We start from the raw sequence: 15743 nt of genomic DNA, 5'->3' as shown, positions 1-15743 counted from the left end.
ACGTGGAACGCGTTACAGTTACAAAATGCCAGAGAAAATAAAGGGGGAAGAAAAAACTTTGTAACAGATACTTAACGCAAACTGGAGAAAAAGCATCGCCTTCTCTGTATCTAATCCTATTTATCCACAAGACTCGGTCTCATATTCATATAATCAAAAAAGCATACGTCTATAAAAACTTATTTTGCAACTATTAAAAAAACTAAAGAGATGGCTTACTTGAAACTTGGTTCCAAATCCGAAGTCTTTCATCTAAGTGGTCACACATGGTCAGTCCCCTCCTCTTCTTCATTCTTCTTTAATGGATTTATAACTAAATAATTAATAAATAAAAAATCTTTGTAATCAGGATTTGCTCAACTGGTCTTAAACCCGATGTGGTGATCCAAGTACAAGACCAAACCTTCCACCTCCACAAGTTTCCGTTGCTGTCGAGAAGCGGATATCTTGAAGCTCTCTTCAGCAAAGCCTCCGAGACGACGTCGTCCCATGCCCAGCTCCACGACATCCCCGGCGGACCAGACACGTTCCTCCTCGTGGCAAACTTCTGCTACGGCGTGAGAATCGAGGTCACGGCCGAAAACGTCGTGAGCCTCAGATGCGCGGCGGAGTATCTCCAGATGAGCGAGAACTACGGAAACGCGAACCTCGTCTACCTCACCGAGAGTTTCCTCAACGACGACGTGTTGACTAACTGGGAAGATTCCATCAGAGCCTTGGAGAGTTGCTGCTGCGAGAGAAAGCTCCTCCTCCTACCTATCGCCGAAGAGCTCGGCATTGTGTCTAGGTGCGTTTCTTCTCTAGCCGTTAAGGCTTCTTACGCTGCGGAGGAGGAGACGAGTTTATTCAACTGGCCGATTTCATCGGAAGTAACTGTCTGGAACGGTATACGACAAAGTAAGTCCACGAGTGGTAGTAACTGGTGGTTCAACGACGTCTCATCGTTCCTAGACTTTCCAATTTACAAAAGGTTTATTCAAACCGTTGCATCGAGAGGCGTGAAAGCTGACGTAATAGCAGCGTCTGTCACGCATTACGCGAAACGGAACCTTCCTTTACTCGGTTGTTCTAGGCACGTTGCTTCTTCGTCTCCAGAGGAAGGTAGTATTAGTAGTAGTAGCTACGTTGATGACGTTTACTACACTCATGACGATCAGCGAAGTCTGCTCGAAGAGATCGTGGAGCTGCTTCCTAGCGAGAGACGCGTCGCTTCGACGAGGTTCTTGCTCAGGCTTCTCAGGACATCGATGGTTCTTCACGCGAGTGCGGTCACTCGAGATAATCTCGAGAGGAAGATCGGTGTGCAGCTAGACGAAGCTGCTCTCGAGGATCTGTTGATACCGAACGTGGGATACTCGGCTGAGACGCTCTATGATATCGACTCTGTTCAGAGGATTCTTGATCATTTCGTGTTAACATTTGATTCTTGCGGTAACGTAGAGGAGAAGCGACTGATAGGAGATTCTGATCATCCTCTTAGGTCTATCAGAAAGGTTGCTGGGCTGATAGATGGATACTTAGCAGAGGTGGGATCTGATGAGAACTTGAAAGTGTCCAAGTTTCGAGCTCTTGGTGCTTTAATCCCTGAAGATGTTAGGCCAATGGATGATGGTATCTACCGTGCTATTGATATATACATCAAGGTAAACAAAACCTTATTATATGTTTGCAAGATGTGAAAATAGAATGGTCGAATATGGTCTAAATCTAAAATTAATAAAACTTAAAAATAAATAAATAAATTAGTATTTAATTTTTTTTTAAAAAAAAATTAGATATAATCTATATTTAAGATTTATAATTTTAAAAGAAACATTAAACATAGATAAATAAAACAATTAATTAACTTTAAAAACTATAGCATCTACTCGTTAAATATATATTTGAACAGGGTCTAAAAATATACTTTTGCTAGTATCAAATGATTCATTTGAATTTCTCTAAGATATATTTTGTAACTTTTTGGATCTGTATAGGCACATCCATGGCTGACAGAATATGAGAGAGAGCAACTGTGTCTGCTTATGAATTGTCAGAAACTCTCGTTGGAGGCATGCACACACGCAGCACAAAACGAGCGTCTACCTGTACGAGTCATAGTACAAGTCTTGTTCTTTGAACAGATGCGGCTTCGGACATCTATAGCAGAACTGGTGCTAGACACAGACAGCAGCAACGACGAAGACACAAACGGCATGAACCCAGCATTAGGCGAAGGACGCAACAAGATTAATAAAGGAAATGGCAAGATGGGGATAAAGGAGATGAAGGAACGTGTTTGCGAGCTTGAGAAAGAATGTATGAGCATGAAACAAGATCTTGGCAAGCTTGTCAAGCCTAAAGAAGAACGCAACTTTTTTTCCAAGATATTTGGATTGAAGTGTAAGACTAAGACTTCACCATGCGGTGGAAGGGGTAAAGGAGGAGAGGAAGACGCTCTATTGATGATCCGTGAAACCAAAAACTGATAGGGAAGAAGAGTAACAACTATAATAACGAGTGTTATATGGGATCTTTACACACTTATTTGGTTCCTTTTGTTCTTGAATTTTATGTTTTTTTCTTTGCGTTGGAAAATATCTTATATTTCTTCAGTGCTAACTGATACACAAAACGTAGTCCAGTGATTTTCTATTGCAGATCACTTTTGCAAATTGTATTATATAAAAATCGATTATATAATTAAATTATTTATAAAGGTATTAAATAAAACGAGCCGCCGTTTGATAATTCTCTTTATAAAGTTCATGTCGTTCACCTTGCTTTAGAACAGCACGTTAACAGCTTTCAAAACGTAAAAACGGCACGCGTTTAACTCAAATACTGTAAGAAAAGTATAAAACCCTGAGCTCGAGTGAGGCCGTCAGGTTCATTCATCGTTCATCGTCTCCGTTTAGAAACCAAAAATGATGCGGAGCATTGACGTCCACGTTAAAACCCTAACCCCTTCCGTCCGTACAATCCTCTCCTCGATCTTCACTCCTAAGCAGAAACCGCCGCCGCTTCCGCTTCCGCTGTACTTCTCCTCGCGCTCGTCGTCACACGCTTCACCTCGTTTCTTCTCCAGTTCTCCGATCCACGGTGGTTTAAGAAGCTTCGGGTCCCTCTTCGCCGTGAGGGTGGCTTTTTCTTCCTCCACAGCCGCTTCGCTTCAGCCGCAGCAGCAGAATCAGAATCAGCAGCAACCAGTGGGGGAGTGTGGTGAAAAGGTCCCGACTTTGGAGGTTGCTGATGGGAGTTACGGCGGATTAGAGGAGGATACGAAGCTTTCTCTTCCTGTTCGAGCTTATTTCTTCTCCACTAGGTATCGTTTTATCTCACTCTGTATTGGGATCAGGATCTGATTAAATCGTATGATACCTAACCTAAAAATTGAAAGTTGGAACCTTTACGTGGATGTGATTTGTGTGCAGCGTTGATTTGAAAGGCTTAGTTGAGCAGAACAAGCACAACTTCATCCCACCCACTTCGCGTATGACTAACTATGTTGTTCTCAAGTTCGGAAACCATACTGATCCCACTGTAAGTTATGAATCTTACTTTTTTAACACTTCAGCTGCTATCGAGGAGCTGAGGTACTTAAGGTTTACATCAATTAGTACACTTTTAGTATCTTTTGGTTTGTGTGATTCATTGAATTGCTTATAACAGTAAAGGGGTTTGATGATGTGGATTCAGGGTACTGGTAGTTGTATAAGTGGGAGTGAGTGCATTTACATGGTGGTATTCCAGTACGGATCGATTGTCTTGTTTAACGTACGGGAACACGAGGTTGATGAGTATCTTAAAGTGGTCGAGAGGCATTCTTCTGGTTTGCTTTCTGAGATGAGAAAAGATGGTGAGTTCTACTTTCCTTCTTATTTTTTGGTTAGCTGCTAAGAACTTGTAGAATGGTGCTGTGTTGTAACTTTGATATCTTTGGTTCTGTAAAAACTGCAGAATACGAAGTGAGAGAGAATCCAGATCTGAACACCTGGATGCAAGGAGGACTGGACTACATTATGTTGCAGTTCTTGAATATTGATGGCATCAGAACCATCGGCAGTGTTCTTGGCCAGAGCATAGCTCTGGATTACTATGGCCGGCAGGTAATGATGTCAGGTCCTTATACGTATAGTCGGCACCATAAATACTAGTAACTGTGAGTAATTAATTTTGTATCTGGTAGGTTGATGGTATGGTAGCAGAATTTACGGACATAAACCGTGGGATGGAGAAAACAGGAACGTTTACAATGGACAGGAAGAAGCTTTTCCAGTTGGTTGGAAAGGCTAATTCTAATCTGGCTGATGTGATTCTGAAGCTTGGTCTTTTTGAGAGGTAAGTGAGATGGAAGAATCCATGCCTCTACATTGATGACTACTTATGTTTGTAATCCTGATTAGCTCATGTTTTTGGGGGAAAATTGCAGGTCAGATATAGCTTGGAAGGATGCTAAATACGCTCAGATATGGGAGTATCTTAGGGATGAGTTTGAATTGACACAGAGATTTGCAAGCCTTGATTTTAAGCTCAAGTTTGTAGAGGTATATATATATACACAGTCTTTCTCATGATACGTCTTTGTCATTTTGTGGAAAACTTTACTAACCTTCTTTTATGTTTTTACTTTGGGGGAATCTTCTTCTGCAGCACAACATTCGTTTTCTTCAGGAGATACTTCAGAACAGGAAATCAGATTTTCTAGAGTGGCTAATCATTATCCTGATCAGTGCCGAAATCGCTATTTCATTGTACGATATGGTCCGAAGATCCTTGTGACCACATCCTCCTCTGCTATTCTTTAAAGCATATTTCTTCCTTGTGGTGACAAGTAAAAACACACTCTCTTTTGTTTTCACGCTGTAAAGTGATAGGAAAGCTCATTAAATCATAATTTTAGGACTGAGTTTCATACAATTCTCCTCCTTATTCACTGCTTATCTGCAGTCAAACAATAATATGCATCTTTGAAGTTGATTTTATCATAGTTGAAAGTCTTTATTTTCAAGAGTGGCCATAAGATGTTTGAAAAGTGACCAACTTGAGTCCATGCAAAAATAGTTCAAAGATGCAACCAAAATGTCAATCACCAATAAAAGTCCCCCACCCCCAACCCGTCCATAATAAAAATAAGTCTCAAATTTGTAGGAGTGGGCACATGATGCCCTTCACAACTCCTTAAAATAAATAAAAAAGTAAAAAGAAAAACATATGAAACTAGAAATAGTTTCCATAGGAACGGAGCGAAAGATTATTATGGGAAGAGGATTTTGTGGCTGGGAATGAATTTTCGAGCCCAGACATGTTTTCCATTGATGCTGAATTTGGTCGTGGAGATCCCTTCCATTATAATCGCTGGAATCATGGCGGGAGAATTTAACACCATCGCTGCTGCATACAGCGTTTGTCCAGTCCGTCCCGCTCCACCCATGTGTATCGCTTCTATAATTTCCCCAAATCTCCTTCAACACCCAAAAAAAAACAATATTACCATTTAAAACACTCTACGTGAAATCATTGCATTGAGAGTTTTTGTTTTTGGAAAACCAATTTTTAGATAAATAATAGTTTAAAGAAATAGATTCAATATATTTTAGAGAAACAAGTTTTTCAAATAACTGTTATTTTCTGAATAAAAACTAAAATCCAATATTTTTTTGGTTTTTTCTAACTTAAGATGGGTTTTATGACCTTTTCTTTTTTTTTTTAATTAAAATTTTTGTTACATTTACGCACTAACAGAGGAAACAATAAATAAAAATGCCAACTACTATAAACAAATAAGTTTTAGGAAAAAATTGTTTAACATATATTATTTCTGTTAAGAACATTCTTTTAAATTTGTCATTGAAGTGGAGTTAGTTATTTAAATTTACTTCTACGTAAAGTTTGCATGTTTTATTAATAATATATTGGTATTATTTTATTAAAAGATTATGATATATTCTTTCAGTAACTTTAAGTTTGATAATAAAACAAATTAAGTTATAATTTAATTTTAAAAAAAAAATAACAGAAAACTAAAATAAATCAATTCAAATTTTAGAAAACAGAATAATTAAAGAAAAAAATGCAATTCAGAACTCTACATTTTTGTTTAAATAAAATTTAGATTTTTGTTATTAATAAAATATATTATAACTTAAAACTTAAAATAATCATTCAAGTTTTTCTAAAAACTAAAACTACAGTAAAATCAAAACCAAAAATCAATATCGTCATTCGTGTTTTTTCAAAAACTAAAATCTACTAAAAATCAAAATCAAAATCTAGAATCCAAAAACTAAAAATTAAAAGCCAAAACCCCAAAATTAAAATCTAGAAACCATCCAAACAATTATCACCTAATTAATAGACATAACTAATAATTTGTTATAAACATTGTTAATGAGAAGAATGGCATGGTCTTGCATTCATGCATGGCTTATAATAAGATTTAAGTACGTACCAGGTAAAGTAGCCATGCACTTCTTCTCTAGAAACTGGGTATCTTCTAGAAAATGAGAGGACGATGGTCCTCTCATCTGCGTTTTCTTGCCCACTTAAGAACCGGCTATTACTTGATTCACCTTTTTGAAAAACACTGCTGACTCCCATCTGGTTCCTCCTCGCTATCGCCATGTCCCTCGCATCAATCGCTCTGTTGTACATCTCAGCACCCACGAATATATCTTCGAAAGCTGGGATACACATACGCGTGAAATGCTGATTCATCTCAAAGAGAATGTTTTCGCGGTTGTTGTGGATGGCTATGAGGTTTAAGCGCCCTCTTGTGAGACCCGTGATGTAAGGTACCTCTGGAGAGAGCATGCACTTCCTCAAGTAGGCCACAAACGCTGAGAAATCTTCGCAGGACAAGCACATCATGCACGTCACGACTTGTTCAGCGACCATGTTGACGACAGCGTCCTGTGAAGAGGCAAGATTCGATATCAAATCTCTCAGGTGATGAGCAGACATCTGGAGAAAGAGGAGAAAGCTCATGACTTGGTAAGACTGGAGAATGCCCCGTCTTAGAGTTATGACAAGACGAGAGAAAAGTGCTCTGTTATACGAGTGAAAAGCATTGAATTTTTTTTGGGTGATGGATATTGCCGATGATGGAGAATCCATTTGATTTTTTTTTTCACAAATGCAGATACTCTTCTTCTTTTTGTTTAGACAACAAGTGAATATGAGTTTACTTTGGGTTTTATATAATAGATGAAACTATAGGAATTTATATAAGGTATCGAGTGAAATGGTGATATATATCCTCATTTTCTTTATTAAGAGTCACCATTTCATGAACCAAATATATATTCTTTCAGTTTCTATAAATCTCCTCTATTTTTATCACTTTGTTTTTATATTCACTATAGGGTTAAACCCGCAAGTGTGAAAAGCAATAGAAAAATGTCTTAATAATTTTTAATATATGCGAAAATGTTTTAGTTTACTTTAATTTGAATTAGTATTTATTGTTCTTATTAGAAATAACATGTTTGTCTAATTAAAAAATAAATTAATAGAATTATTTTTCATGATATATTTGTTAGATTTTTATTATAAAAGTAGGTAAAATAAAATTGTTCAGATTTACGGTCAATTCAATAGATATAATTTTGATTATTTCTTCTCTCGTAGATTTGTTTTTGAATACATTACAATTTTTATTTCTCTTTTAAATCTATTGGTTTGAAATGCGAAAACGAATCGAAGTAAATTATGTTTTCTAAAATTAGATAGATAACATACCAATTTAATATAGATCGCTTTCTATTTGAAAATATTTATAGTTATCAACACTTATCAAATAAACTATATCATCGTGTAGCTTTGTCTCTCAGAGTTCGTTAACTCGCTGGATTTGTTTTTGAATACATTACAATTTTTTTCTCTTTTAAATCTTTTGATTTAGAAATGCGAAAACGAATCAAAGTAAATTATGTATTCTAAAATTAGATAGATAACATACCAACTTAATATAGATCATTTTCTATTTGAAAATATTCATACTTATCAACACTTATCAAATAAACTATCTCATCGTGAAGCTTGGTCTCTTAGAGTTTGTTTAACTCGCTGGATTTTTAATTTATAATTTACTTTAAAAAAAGGAAAGCGATCTATATTAAGTTGGTATGTTATCTATTATAGACCGCTTTCTATTTGAAAATATTCATACTTATAAATCCTTTTATCAAATAAACTATATCATCCAAATTTATTAAGATTTTAAGCAAACATTGCCATGGATCAAAGCAAATACTAAAATTCAATATCCGTTAAAATCAAAGCAAATCACAAATACTAAAATTTTAGAAAGCGAATATCTGATCCGATCCGTCAATATATAAATACATGTATATTTTGATTATATTTAAAGTTTTAAATGTATAAAATTATATAATTATTATTCTAACATATGATTTGACAGATTCTATTTACATTATTACTTATATAAAAGTATTACATAAAAGGAAGAGAAAACATTTATGACAATTATAATTTTTTTTAAAGTTTTGTGTTTTTATAATTGTTAAGTAAGTTTAAAAGTTTACAAAATATATAGATTCACTACTTTTTTAGTTTTTATCTTTTATATCATGCAAAAAATCATTTTATAAAATAATTTTGTATCAAATTTTTAAGATTATTTGTATTAATCAAAACAAATGAGATATCCGAAATATTCACAAATATCTATTTATTTTCCGGATATCCGTTCTTCCGAATTTCTGTATTTTTCGGAAGCAAAGCAAATCGGAAAATTAGATATCCATAAAATTCGAATCAAATCACAAATACCTTCAAAAATCCGGATATTCGATCCGTCATCCGTGCCCAGGCCTATTTGTGGTTCCTTCACTTTTTTCTACAAGTCATATTTGGTGTAAAAACAATTTGTACTACTCATGAATCTTTTCTGAAGTGTTTTAGTCGGAATATGAGGAAATGAGTTCAAATCAGTTCAAGTTGGTAGGAAAATTACACCCAAAAACAGTTGGTAGAAAGAAAAAAAGAAGCAATTTTTTTTTGGTCAAAGAAAAGAAGCAAATTTAAAATCAAATATAGGGCATCATTGTGATGGAAGCAAGAGGACCATTGAGAAACGATAAGGATTGAGTGATCATATCTAAGGTAGACATCAATAGACGACACTTTACCCATGACACCGACACTACTAGTCCGAGATTTGGACCAGTAAACACTTCAACTTGGTCAACTCGATGTAGTCACAAAAACTGAACTCAAAACATGTTTTTTTGAAATCTCTAAACCGTATAACTATTTTTGTACATTCTTGTTATACTATGCTCTTGTAACATACCAACACTTTTGAAAACCATAAAAATCTTTCCATCACAATTAGGTTTGTTCTCATCTTTTATTTTATTTATCATATACGGACTCTAGAATAGATAAATATTTTATATTATCATATACGACACCTTCAGTGCTTAGAAAGATGATAAATATATAATTTTCAATGCTATAATTCATACATCAAAGTGTTAGATCAACACAAGATAAAAAAAGGTATGTTCTAGTCAGGACCGGCTCAACACTATTAAGGGCCCTAGTGAAAAAATTTTTTTTTAGACCTTATATTATAAAAAAATATATTTAGGTCCTATATAATGACTAATTTTAAATATATTTAAGTTATTTTTACACAAATAAACTAACATGCATGTTTTAATTTGAGTTTTTATTAAATTTCTGTACTCACATTTTATAATACTACATAAATTTAAATTTAGTATACTATATATGTCACTAAAAAAATTTAAAAAAAAGAAATTAGGGTGGACCTTGGGGCGGTCGCACTGACCGCCCTCCATGCTAAGCCGGCACTGGTTCTAGTCATGAAATGTTCTTCTTGTTGATAATTTCAAACTGTAATTTTTTGAAGATGAATCTTTCTTATTACTATTAAAATTTAAGAGTAATTGCATTTGATATACACGAACATAAGTTTATTTAGGTGATCGGTTACGAACTGTTTCACTTTTCATATATCCCTAAATTAACCCTATAACTTAATGTAGCCTTTGATGTCAACAAGACTATGAGAAGTTTTAGTTTCTTTTTTCTTTCCTCGTTGACATTTATTATTTTACACTTATCCAAAATAATTGTTGCTTATCTTTACTGTTAACCGTCTAATGTATTCACTTATTATTACCATAATATTGGGATGTGATTTAAGAGCATCTTCAATGTAAAACTCCATATTTTCCTCCAAAATGGAGTAAAAGTGAATATGAAGTAAAAATGCTCCAACTCTACTCCATTTTCCACTCCATAATAGAGTAATGAACAAACAAAAAATAGATTACTCCATTTATGGAGTAAATTTCATTATGGAGTGGAATATGGAGTTGGGTTGGAGCATTTTTTACTCCATATTCACTTTCACTTTATTTTGGAGGAAAATATGGAGTTGGGTTGGAGATGCCCTAAGCACGACACTAACGTAACATAATAAATGACCTAGGCAACATCTTCAATGACAAACCAATCTTTTAGGAACGGATTTGACTCTAACAAAAACATATGATTTAGGATTAAGGGTTTTGGGTTCTGGGTAGGCATGGGCATAAAATCTGAAACCCAGAATCCAAACCGAACCCGAACCGAAAAATCCGATCCGTTATCCAATCCAAAATGTAAAAATACTCGAACGGATCATGTAGGTTGATATAAAAAATATCTGAATCCGAAGTGTTATTAACCGAACCCGAACGGGTAACTCGAAAAATCTGAAACTAATAGTTAATATAACTATTTTGAAATATATATAAGTATTTCAATGATTAAATTCAATATTTGTGGTAATATGATATATAATAATAATTTTTAAAAATGTTTTAAGTATACAATTAGTTATAAATAAGTACTTTATAATTTGCTCATTGAAATAACAAATCTACTCTCTACAAGATAATGTATATTGTTTACAAATGATGTTTGTTTTATGCTTGATTTAACATTTTATTGTTATTTTATCAATTTTACGTGTGATAGATTATTTTTTATTTAATTTAGGTGTTTTTCTTTATGTTCTGCTTTAAGTTTTTAGTTTTTTTATTTTGGTTATATCCGAACCGAACCGATATAACCCCAATCTGCACAATATATGGTTACTTTATTGCGTCTCTGAATCCGAAGTGTTATTATCCGAACCCGACCCGTACTAATAAAATTTTAGTATGGGACCTAGGAACGTAAACCCGAAAACCTAAAAATACAAAAAACCCAATCCGAACACCAACAGATACCTGAACGACCATGCCTAGTATTGGGTTTAGGATTCAGTGGTAAGTAGTAAGGTTTAGAGTTTCAATTTCTATTTGGGTTTAGGGTTAGTGTTAAGTGATAGGATTTAGAGTTTAGATTTTTTATTTTGGTTTAAAATTTAGTGTTTAGATGGTAGGTTTAGGATTTATGTTTTAGATTTGGATTTTTGGTTTTAGGGTTTATAGTTTAACGTTTAGGGGTTGTATTTGGGGTCGGACTCTTCTAGATCCGAATATGTTCATAGGTACCTAAAAATATTCATAATATCGTGTTTAAAATATTAAACAATTTTCTTTAAAAAACAAAAAAATCAAAGGCCCACGCGTCAAGTTTTTAATACATCGACTTGGTGCTATGAGGGCTTAACCCAAGTTATTCCATTTCCTCTTAATCAATTTGACTATATTATTATGGTTAACCGAAAACATGTTCGGTTTTGCAATAAATGTAATCGTATTTTGCCTTATTGAAAACGCGCATCCCTAGTGGCCAACAAGGTAATTTCACTTACGTTCGTTTGTCCATATAGCTAATTAATTTATTTTTTGTATAGAATCCTAATTATGTTTGTATCTGTGTATTTCCACCCAAATAGCCCAAAATTTAATAAACCTTATTTAGATAATTCACTCATAAAAATATTTATTCAGGACATTCATTAATCCTTACAAAACTGAAGCAAGTTGTAAAATACAGTGAAAAACTGTTTGGACTAGTAATGAAATCAAACCAACGGATCGGACCGGACGGTTTCGTGATCGAACTTGAACCGCAACCAGGAGGAACAAGCTGGTCAATGATCCGGACCGAGCTTTAATGACATCACAAAACATAGAAGCCGACAAGAAAAAAACAAAAAAAAATTCAACTCTCTCTCTCTCTCTAGACTGATCTAATCCCTAATTCGCCAGGACAGGGTTATGATTGAAGGAGTGGACAATACTCATTGGTTCTAACACTCTTCTAGAGATTTTCACAAAAGGTCCTTCAAATTACGAAAATGCCCCTTATTCAACGGAAAAAGCCGACGGAGAAACCGTCGTCTCCAGCTGAGGACCTTCCCGACGATGACGACGACGATTCCCAGAAGAAATCTCATCGCAAGAAATCCAACAACGGAGGAGCCGACAAGGCGAAGTGGTCGTGCGTTGATTCTTGCTGCTGGTTCATCGGATGCGTGTGCGTCACGTGGTGGTTCCTATTGTTCCTCTACAACGCCATGCCCGCGAGCTTTCCTCAGTACGTGACGGAGGCGATCACGGGTCCTTTGCCTGACCCTCCGGGCGTGAAGCTGAAGAAAGAAGGTCTCGTGGCGAAACATCCGGTCGTCTTTATCCCAGGGATTGTCACCGGAGGGCTTGAGCTTTGGGAAGGCAAACACTGCGCTGATGGTTTGTTTAGAAAGCGCTTGTGGGGTGGCACTTTCGGTGAAGTCTATAAAAGGTGAGGTTTTTGGTTTGGATCTGATGAGATGACGCTCACTTGCTGCCTGTTCACGGAGCTCTCTCACTCGTTTTAGTCGCTTTTTATGTGCAAAAGGCTTTATATATCTTTATGTGTTTTGTGTAAGGGAAGCGAAATTAATTGCTAAGTTTGGGTTTTTAAGCAAAAAAATATGTCCAATGAAACACGTTTGATCGAAAATGTCTAAATCTATTGCTAGACATGGCTTTAGATTGCGTTCTTAAACAAGTTGTTGCCTTAATAGTCATTGAGCTTACGGTTACTTGTACGGAGCGTATACTGAAGTAGTTTTTTTGTGCTGCTTTGTTGGGAATAGATGTGTAAGTACCAACCTACATTTGTCAATTATGTGTTTTAGACCGTTACATAAGGAGTATGGTTGCATTATTTTTTCAACTGTGTGCAACTAAAAGTTTGTTTCTTTCGTCTTTTAGCTCAGTGTTGATTTTTTTTTTCCTCTAATTTTTAATGAGAACTGAGAAATGAGATTATCAACATTTTTCCAAATATATTTGTCTCGAGTTTTCATCCATCCCCATTTTGTTATCTAAGCTAATAACTCATCCCAAGCCTGCTATGAATTAAACAACTGTTTTTTTTAGAGTTGCGTCTGTTTTTTGATCTGCATCTTTCTTCTTTCGGCTCACTGCTCCTATTTTTTTGCTCTGTTTAGATATATTAGTGTTAATTTACTGTTCATAATATCGTAGTAATTCATTATCTCTTTGATTCAGGCCTCTATGTTGGGTGGAACACATGTCACTTGACAACGAAACTGGGATGGATCCTGCTGGTATTAGAATTAGAGCTGTCTCAGGACTCGTTGCTGCTGATTACTTCGCCCCTGGCTACTTTGTCTGGGCGGTGCTCATTGCTAACCTTGCACATATCGGATACGAAGAGAAGAACATGTACATGGCTGCATATGACTGGAGGCTCTCGTTTCAGAACACAGAGGTTGTTTCTCTTCACATAATAAAAAATAATCTAAAATTCTGTTCCATCTCACGTTTCTTTATTAATCTCTCACGGCTTAAACACTTTTTTTTTTTAATGTTGAATTTATTAGGTGCGTGACCAGACGCTAAGCCGTATGAAAAGTAATATAGAGCTGATGGTTTCTACCAACGGTGGCAAAAAGGCAGTCATAGTTCCTCACTCCATGGGGGTCTTGTATTTTCTACATTTTATGAAATGGGTTGAGGCACCAGCTCCTATGGGTGGCGGCGGTGGGCCTGATTGGTGCGCTAAGCATATCAAAGCGGTGATGAACATCGGTGGACCGTTTCTTGGTGTTCCTAAAGCTGTTGCTGGCCTCTTCTCTGCTGAAGCAAAGGATGTTGCCGTTGCCAGGTAATTGAACACCTGATTGTACTTTTAGTCGCTTGGTATTAGTTAACAGAAACATCACTGTTTTTTTTTTTGGAAACTTTGCAGAGCGATAGCGCCAGGGTTCTTAGACACGGATATATTCAGACTCCAGACGTTGCAGCACGTGATGAGAATGACACGCACATGGGACTCAACGATGTCTATGATACCTAAAGGAGGTGACACGATATGGGGTGGTCTTGATTGGTCGCCGGAGGAAGGCTACACTTGTACAGGTAAAAAGCAAAAGAGCAACGGGACGACGACTCGCGGTGAAGAAGACGGTGAGAGTTTAATTTCCAAGAAGACGAAGAAGCCTGTCAACTACGGAAGAATCATATCGTTTGGGAAAGACGTGGCAGAGGCTCCACCATCTGAGATCAAAAACATTGACTTCCGAGTAAGAACATATCGTTTGTGGATTTAGATTGATTAATAATATTTATGTATATGTTTTTTTACTTGGTGAAGGGTGCTGTAAAAGGTCAGAGTATCCCAAACAACACGTGCCGTGACGTGTGGACAGAGTACCATGATATGGGAATTGGAGGGATCAAAGCTATAGCTGAGTATAAGGTCTACACTGCTGATGCAGTCATTGATTTGCTGCACTATGTTGCTCCTAAGATGATGGCGCGTGGTTCCGCTCATTTCTCATACGGGATTGCTGATGATTTAGATGACCCTAAGTACCAACATCCTAGACACTGGTCCAATCCCTTGGAAACAAAGTAAGTGGATTTGTTTTGGTACCAACTCTATGTGTATGTATACTCATCTTTGACTTATACTGTTTATTAGATTACCCAATTCCCCTGAAATGGAGATCTACTCATTGTATGGAGTTGGGATACCAACGGAACGATCATACATCTACAAGCTCAACCAGTCTCCTGACAGCTGCATCCCCTTTCAGATCTTCACTTCAGCTCACGAGGAGGACGAAGACAGCTGTCTGAAAGCTGGAGTGTACAACGTTGACGGGGACGAGACGGTGCCGGTCCTCAGCGCCGGGTTCATGTGTGCTAAAGCTTGGCGTGGGAAGACGAGATTCAACCCTTCGGGAATCAAGACTTACGTCAGAGAGTACAACCACTCTCCGCCGGCTAACCTGCTCGAAGGGCGCGGGACGCAGAGCGGGGCGCACGTTGATATCATGGGGAACTTTGCGTTGATAGAGGATATCATGAGGGTTGCCACAGGTGGCAACGGGTCGGATATAGGGCTTGACCAGGTCCACTCTGGTATATTTGAATGGTCGGAGCGTATTGACCTGAAGCTGTGAATATATTTGGCTACCAGCTTTGTTACTTCCACGCAGGGAGAGATCATCATCACCATCATCATCACCATCATCATCATCATGATGTCCCAAGTCACAAGAACCATGAAGAATGATATGTGTGGTGGTGCAATATTATCAATACCTTCATTTAATACATATATAGTTCTTATTGGGGGATGTAAACTATATACAATCTTGATTATGTTTTGTGTCCTTGGAACGATAGTGCAAGACTTGCTGCGTCATGTCTATTTGTTTTGTCCAAAGCATCAGTTTGTATTGGTTCTAGATCGCTTAGATAATGATTCAAACTAGGATCATGTAGAGTTTATGTTACATCCTTGTGCCAAAACCT

The 15743-nt window shown here is 36.4% G+C and overlaps 4 protein-coding genes across 4 annotated transcripts; 3 read left to right on the top strand and 1 right to left on the bottom strand.

Moving 5' to 3' along the window:
* The first annotated feature begins 28 nt into the window (after positions 1 to 28).
* Positions 29 to 2594, top strand: LOC108816572 (putative BTB/POZ domain-containing protein At5g13600). The gene is made up of 3 exons (XM_018589141.2): positions 29 to 269; positions 350 to 1643; positions 1977 to 2594. The coding sequence occupies exons 1-3, from the start codon at positions 211 to 213 to the stop codon at positions 2466 to 2468; spliced, it is 1845 nt and encodes a 614-aa protein (XP_018444643.2). The 5' UTR covers positions 29 to 210; the 3' UTR covers positions 2469 to 2594.
* A 271-nt stretch (positions 2595 to 2865) lies between these two features.
* LOC108815013 (protein RETARDED ROOT GROWTH-LIKE) lies at positions 2866 to 4959 on the top strand. The gene is made up of 7 exons (XM_018587672.2): positions 2866 to 3304; positions 3414 to 3522; positions 3679 to 3838; positions 3940 to 4088; positions 4169 to 4320; positions 4412 to 4526; positions 4633 to 4959. Exons 1-7 carry the CDS (start codon positions 2907 to 2909, stop codon positions 4759 to 4761), a joined length of 1212 nt encoding a protein of 403 aa, XP_018443174.1. The 5' UTR covers positions 2866 to 2906; the 3' UTR covers positions 4762 to 4959.
* A 277-nt stretch (positions 4960 to 5236) lies between these two features.
* Positions 5237 to 6942, bottom strand: LOC108815158 (uncharacterized). Its single transcript, XM_018587809.1, has 2 exons — positions 6431 to 6942; positions 5237 to 5444 (listed from the first exon to the last, which is right to left on the bottom strand). Exons 1-2 carry the CDS (start codon positions 6940 to 6942, stop codon positions 5237 to 5239), a joined length of 720 nt encoding a protein of 239 aa, XP_018443311.1.
* A 5223-nt stretch (positions 6943 to 12165) lies between these two features.
* LOC108817295 (phospholipid:diacylglycerol acyltransferase 1) lies at positions 12166 to 15724 on the top strand. Its single transcript, XM_018589948.2, has 6 exons — positions 12166 to 12711; positions 13467 to 13689; positions 13802 to 14085; positions 14170 to 14503; positions 14575 to 14834; positions 14905 to 15724. The coding sequence occupies exons 1-6, from the start codon at positions 12269 to 12271 to the stop codon at positions 15386 to 15388; spliced, it is 2028 nt and encodes a 675-aa protein (XP_018445450.1). The 5' UTR covers positions 12166 to 12268; the 3' UTR covers positions 15389 to 15724.
* Positions 15725 to 15743: the final 19 nt, after the last annotated feature.

Source organism: Raphanus sativus, chromosome 7 (assembly GCF_000801105.2).
Source record: "Raphanus sativus cultivar WK10039 chromosome 7, ASM80110v3, whole genome shotgun sequence".
In the NCBI taxonomy this organism is placed as follows: domain Eukaryota; kingdom Viridiplantae; phylum Streptophyta; class Magnoliopsida; order Brassicales; family Brassicaceae; genus Raphanus; species Raphanus sativus.
This window is presented reverse-complemented; position numbering and strand designations above follow the sequence as displayed.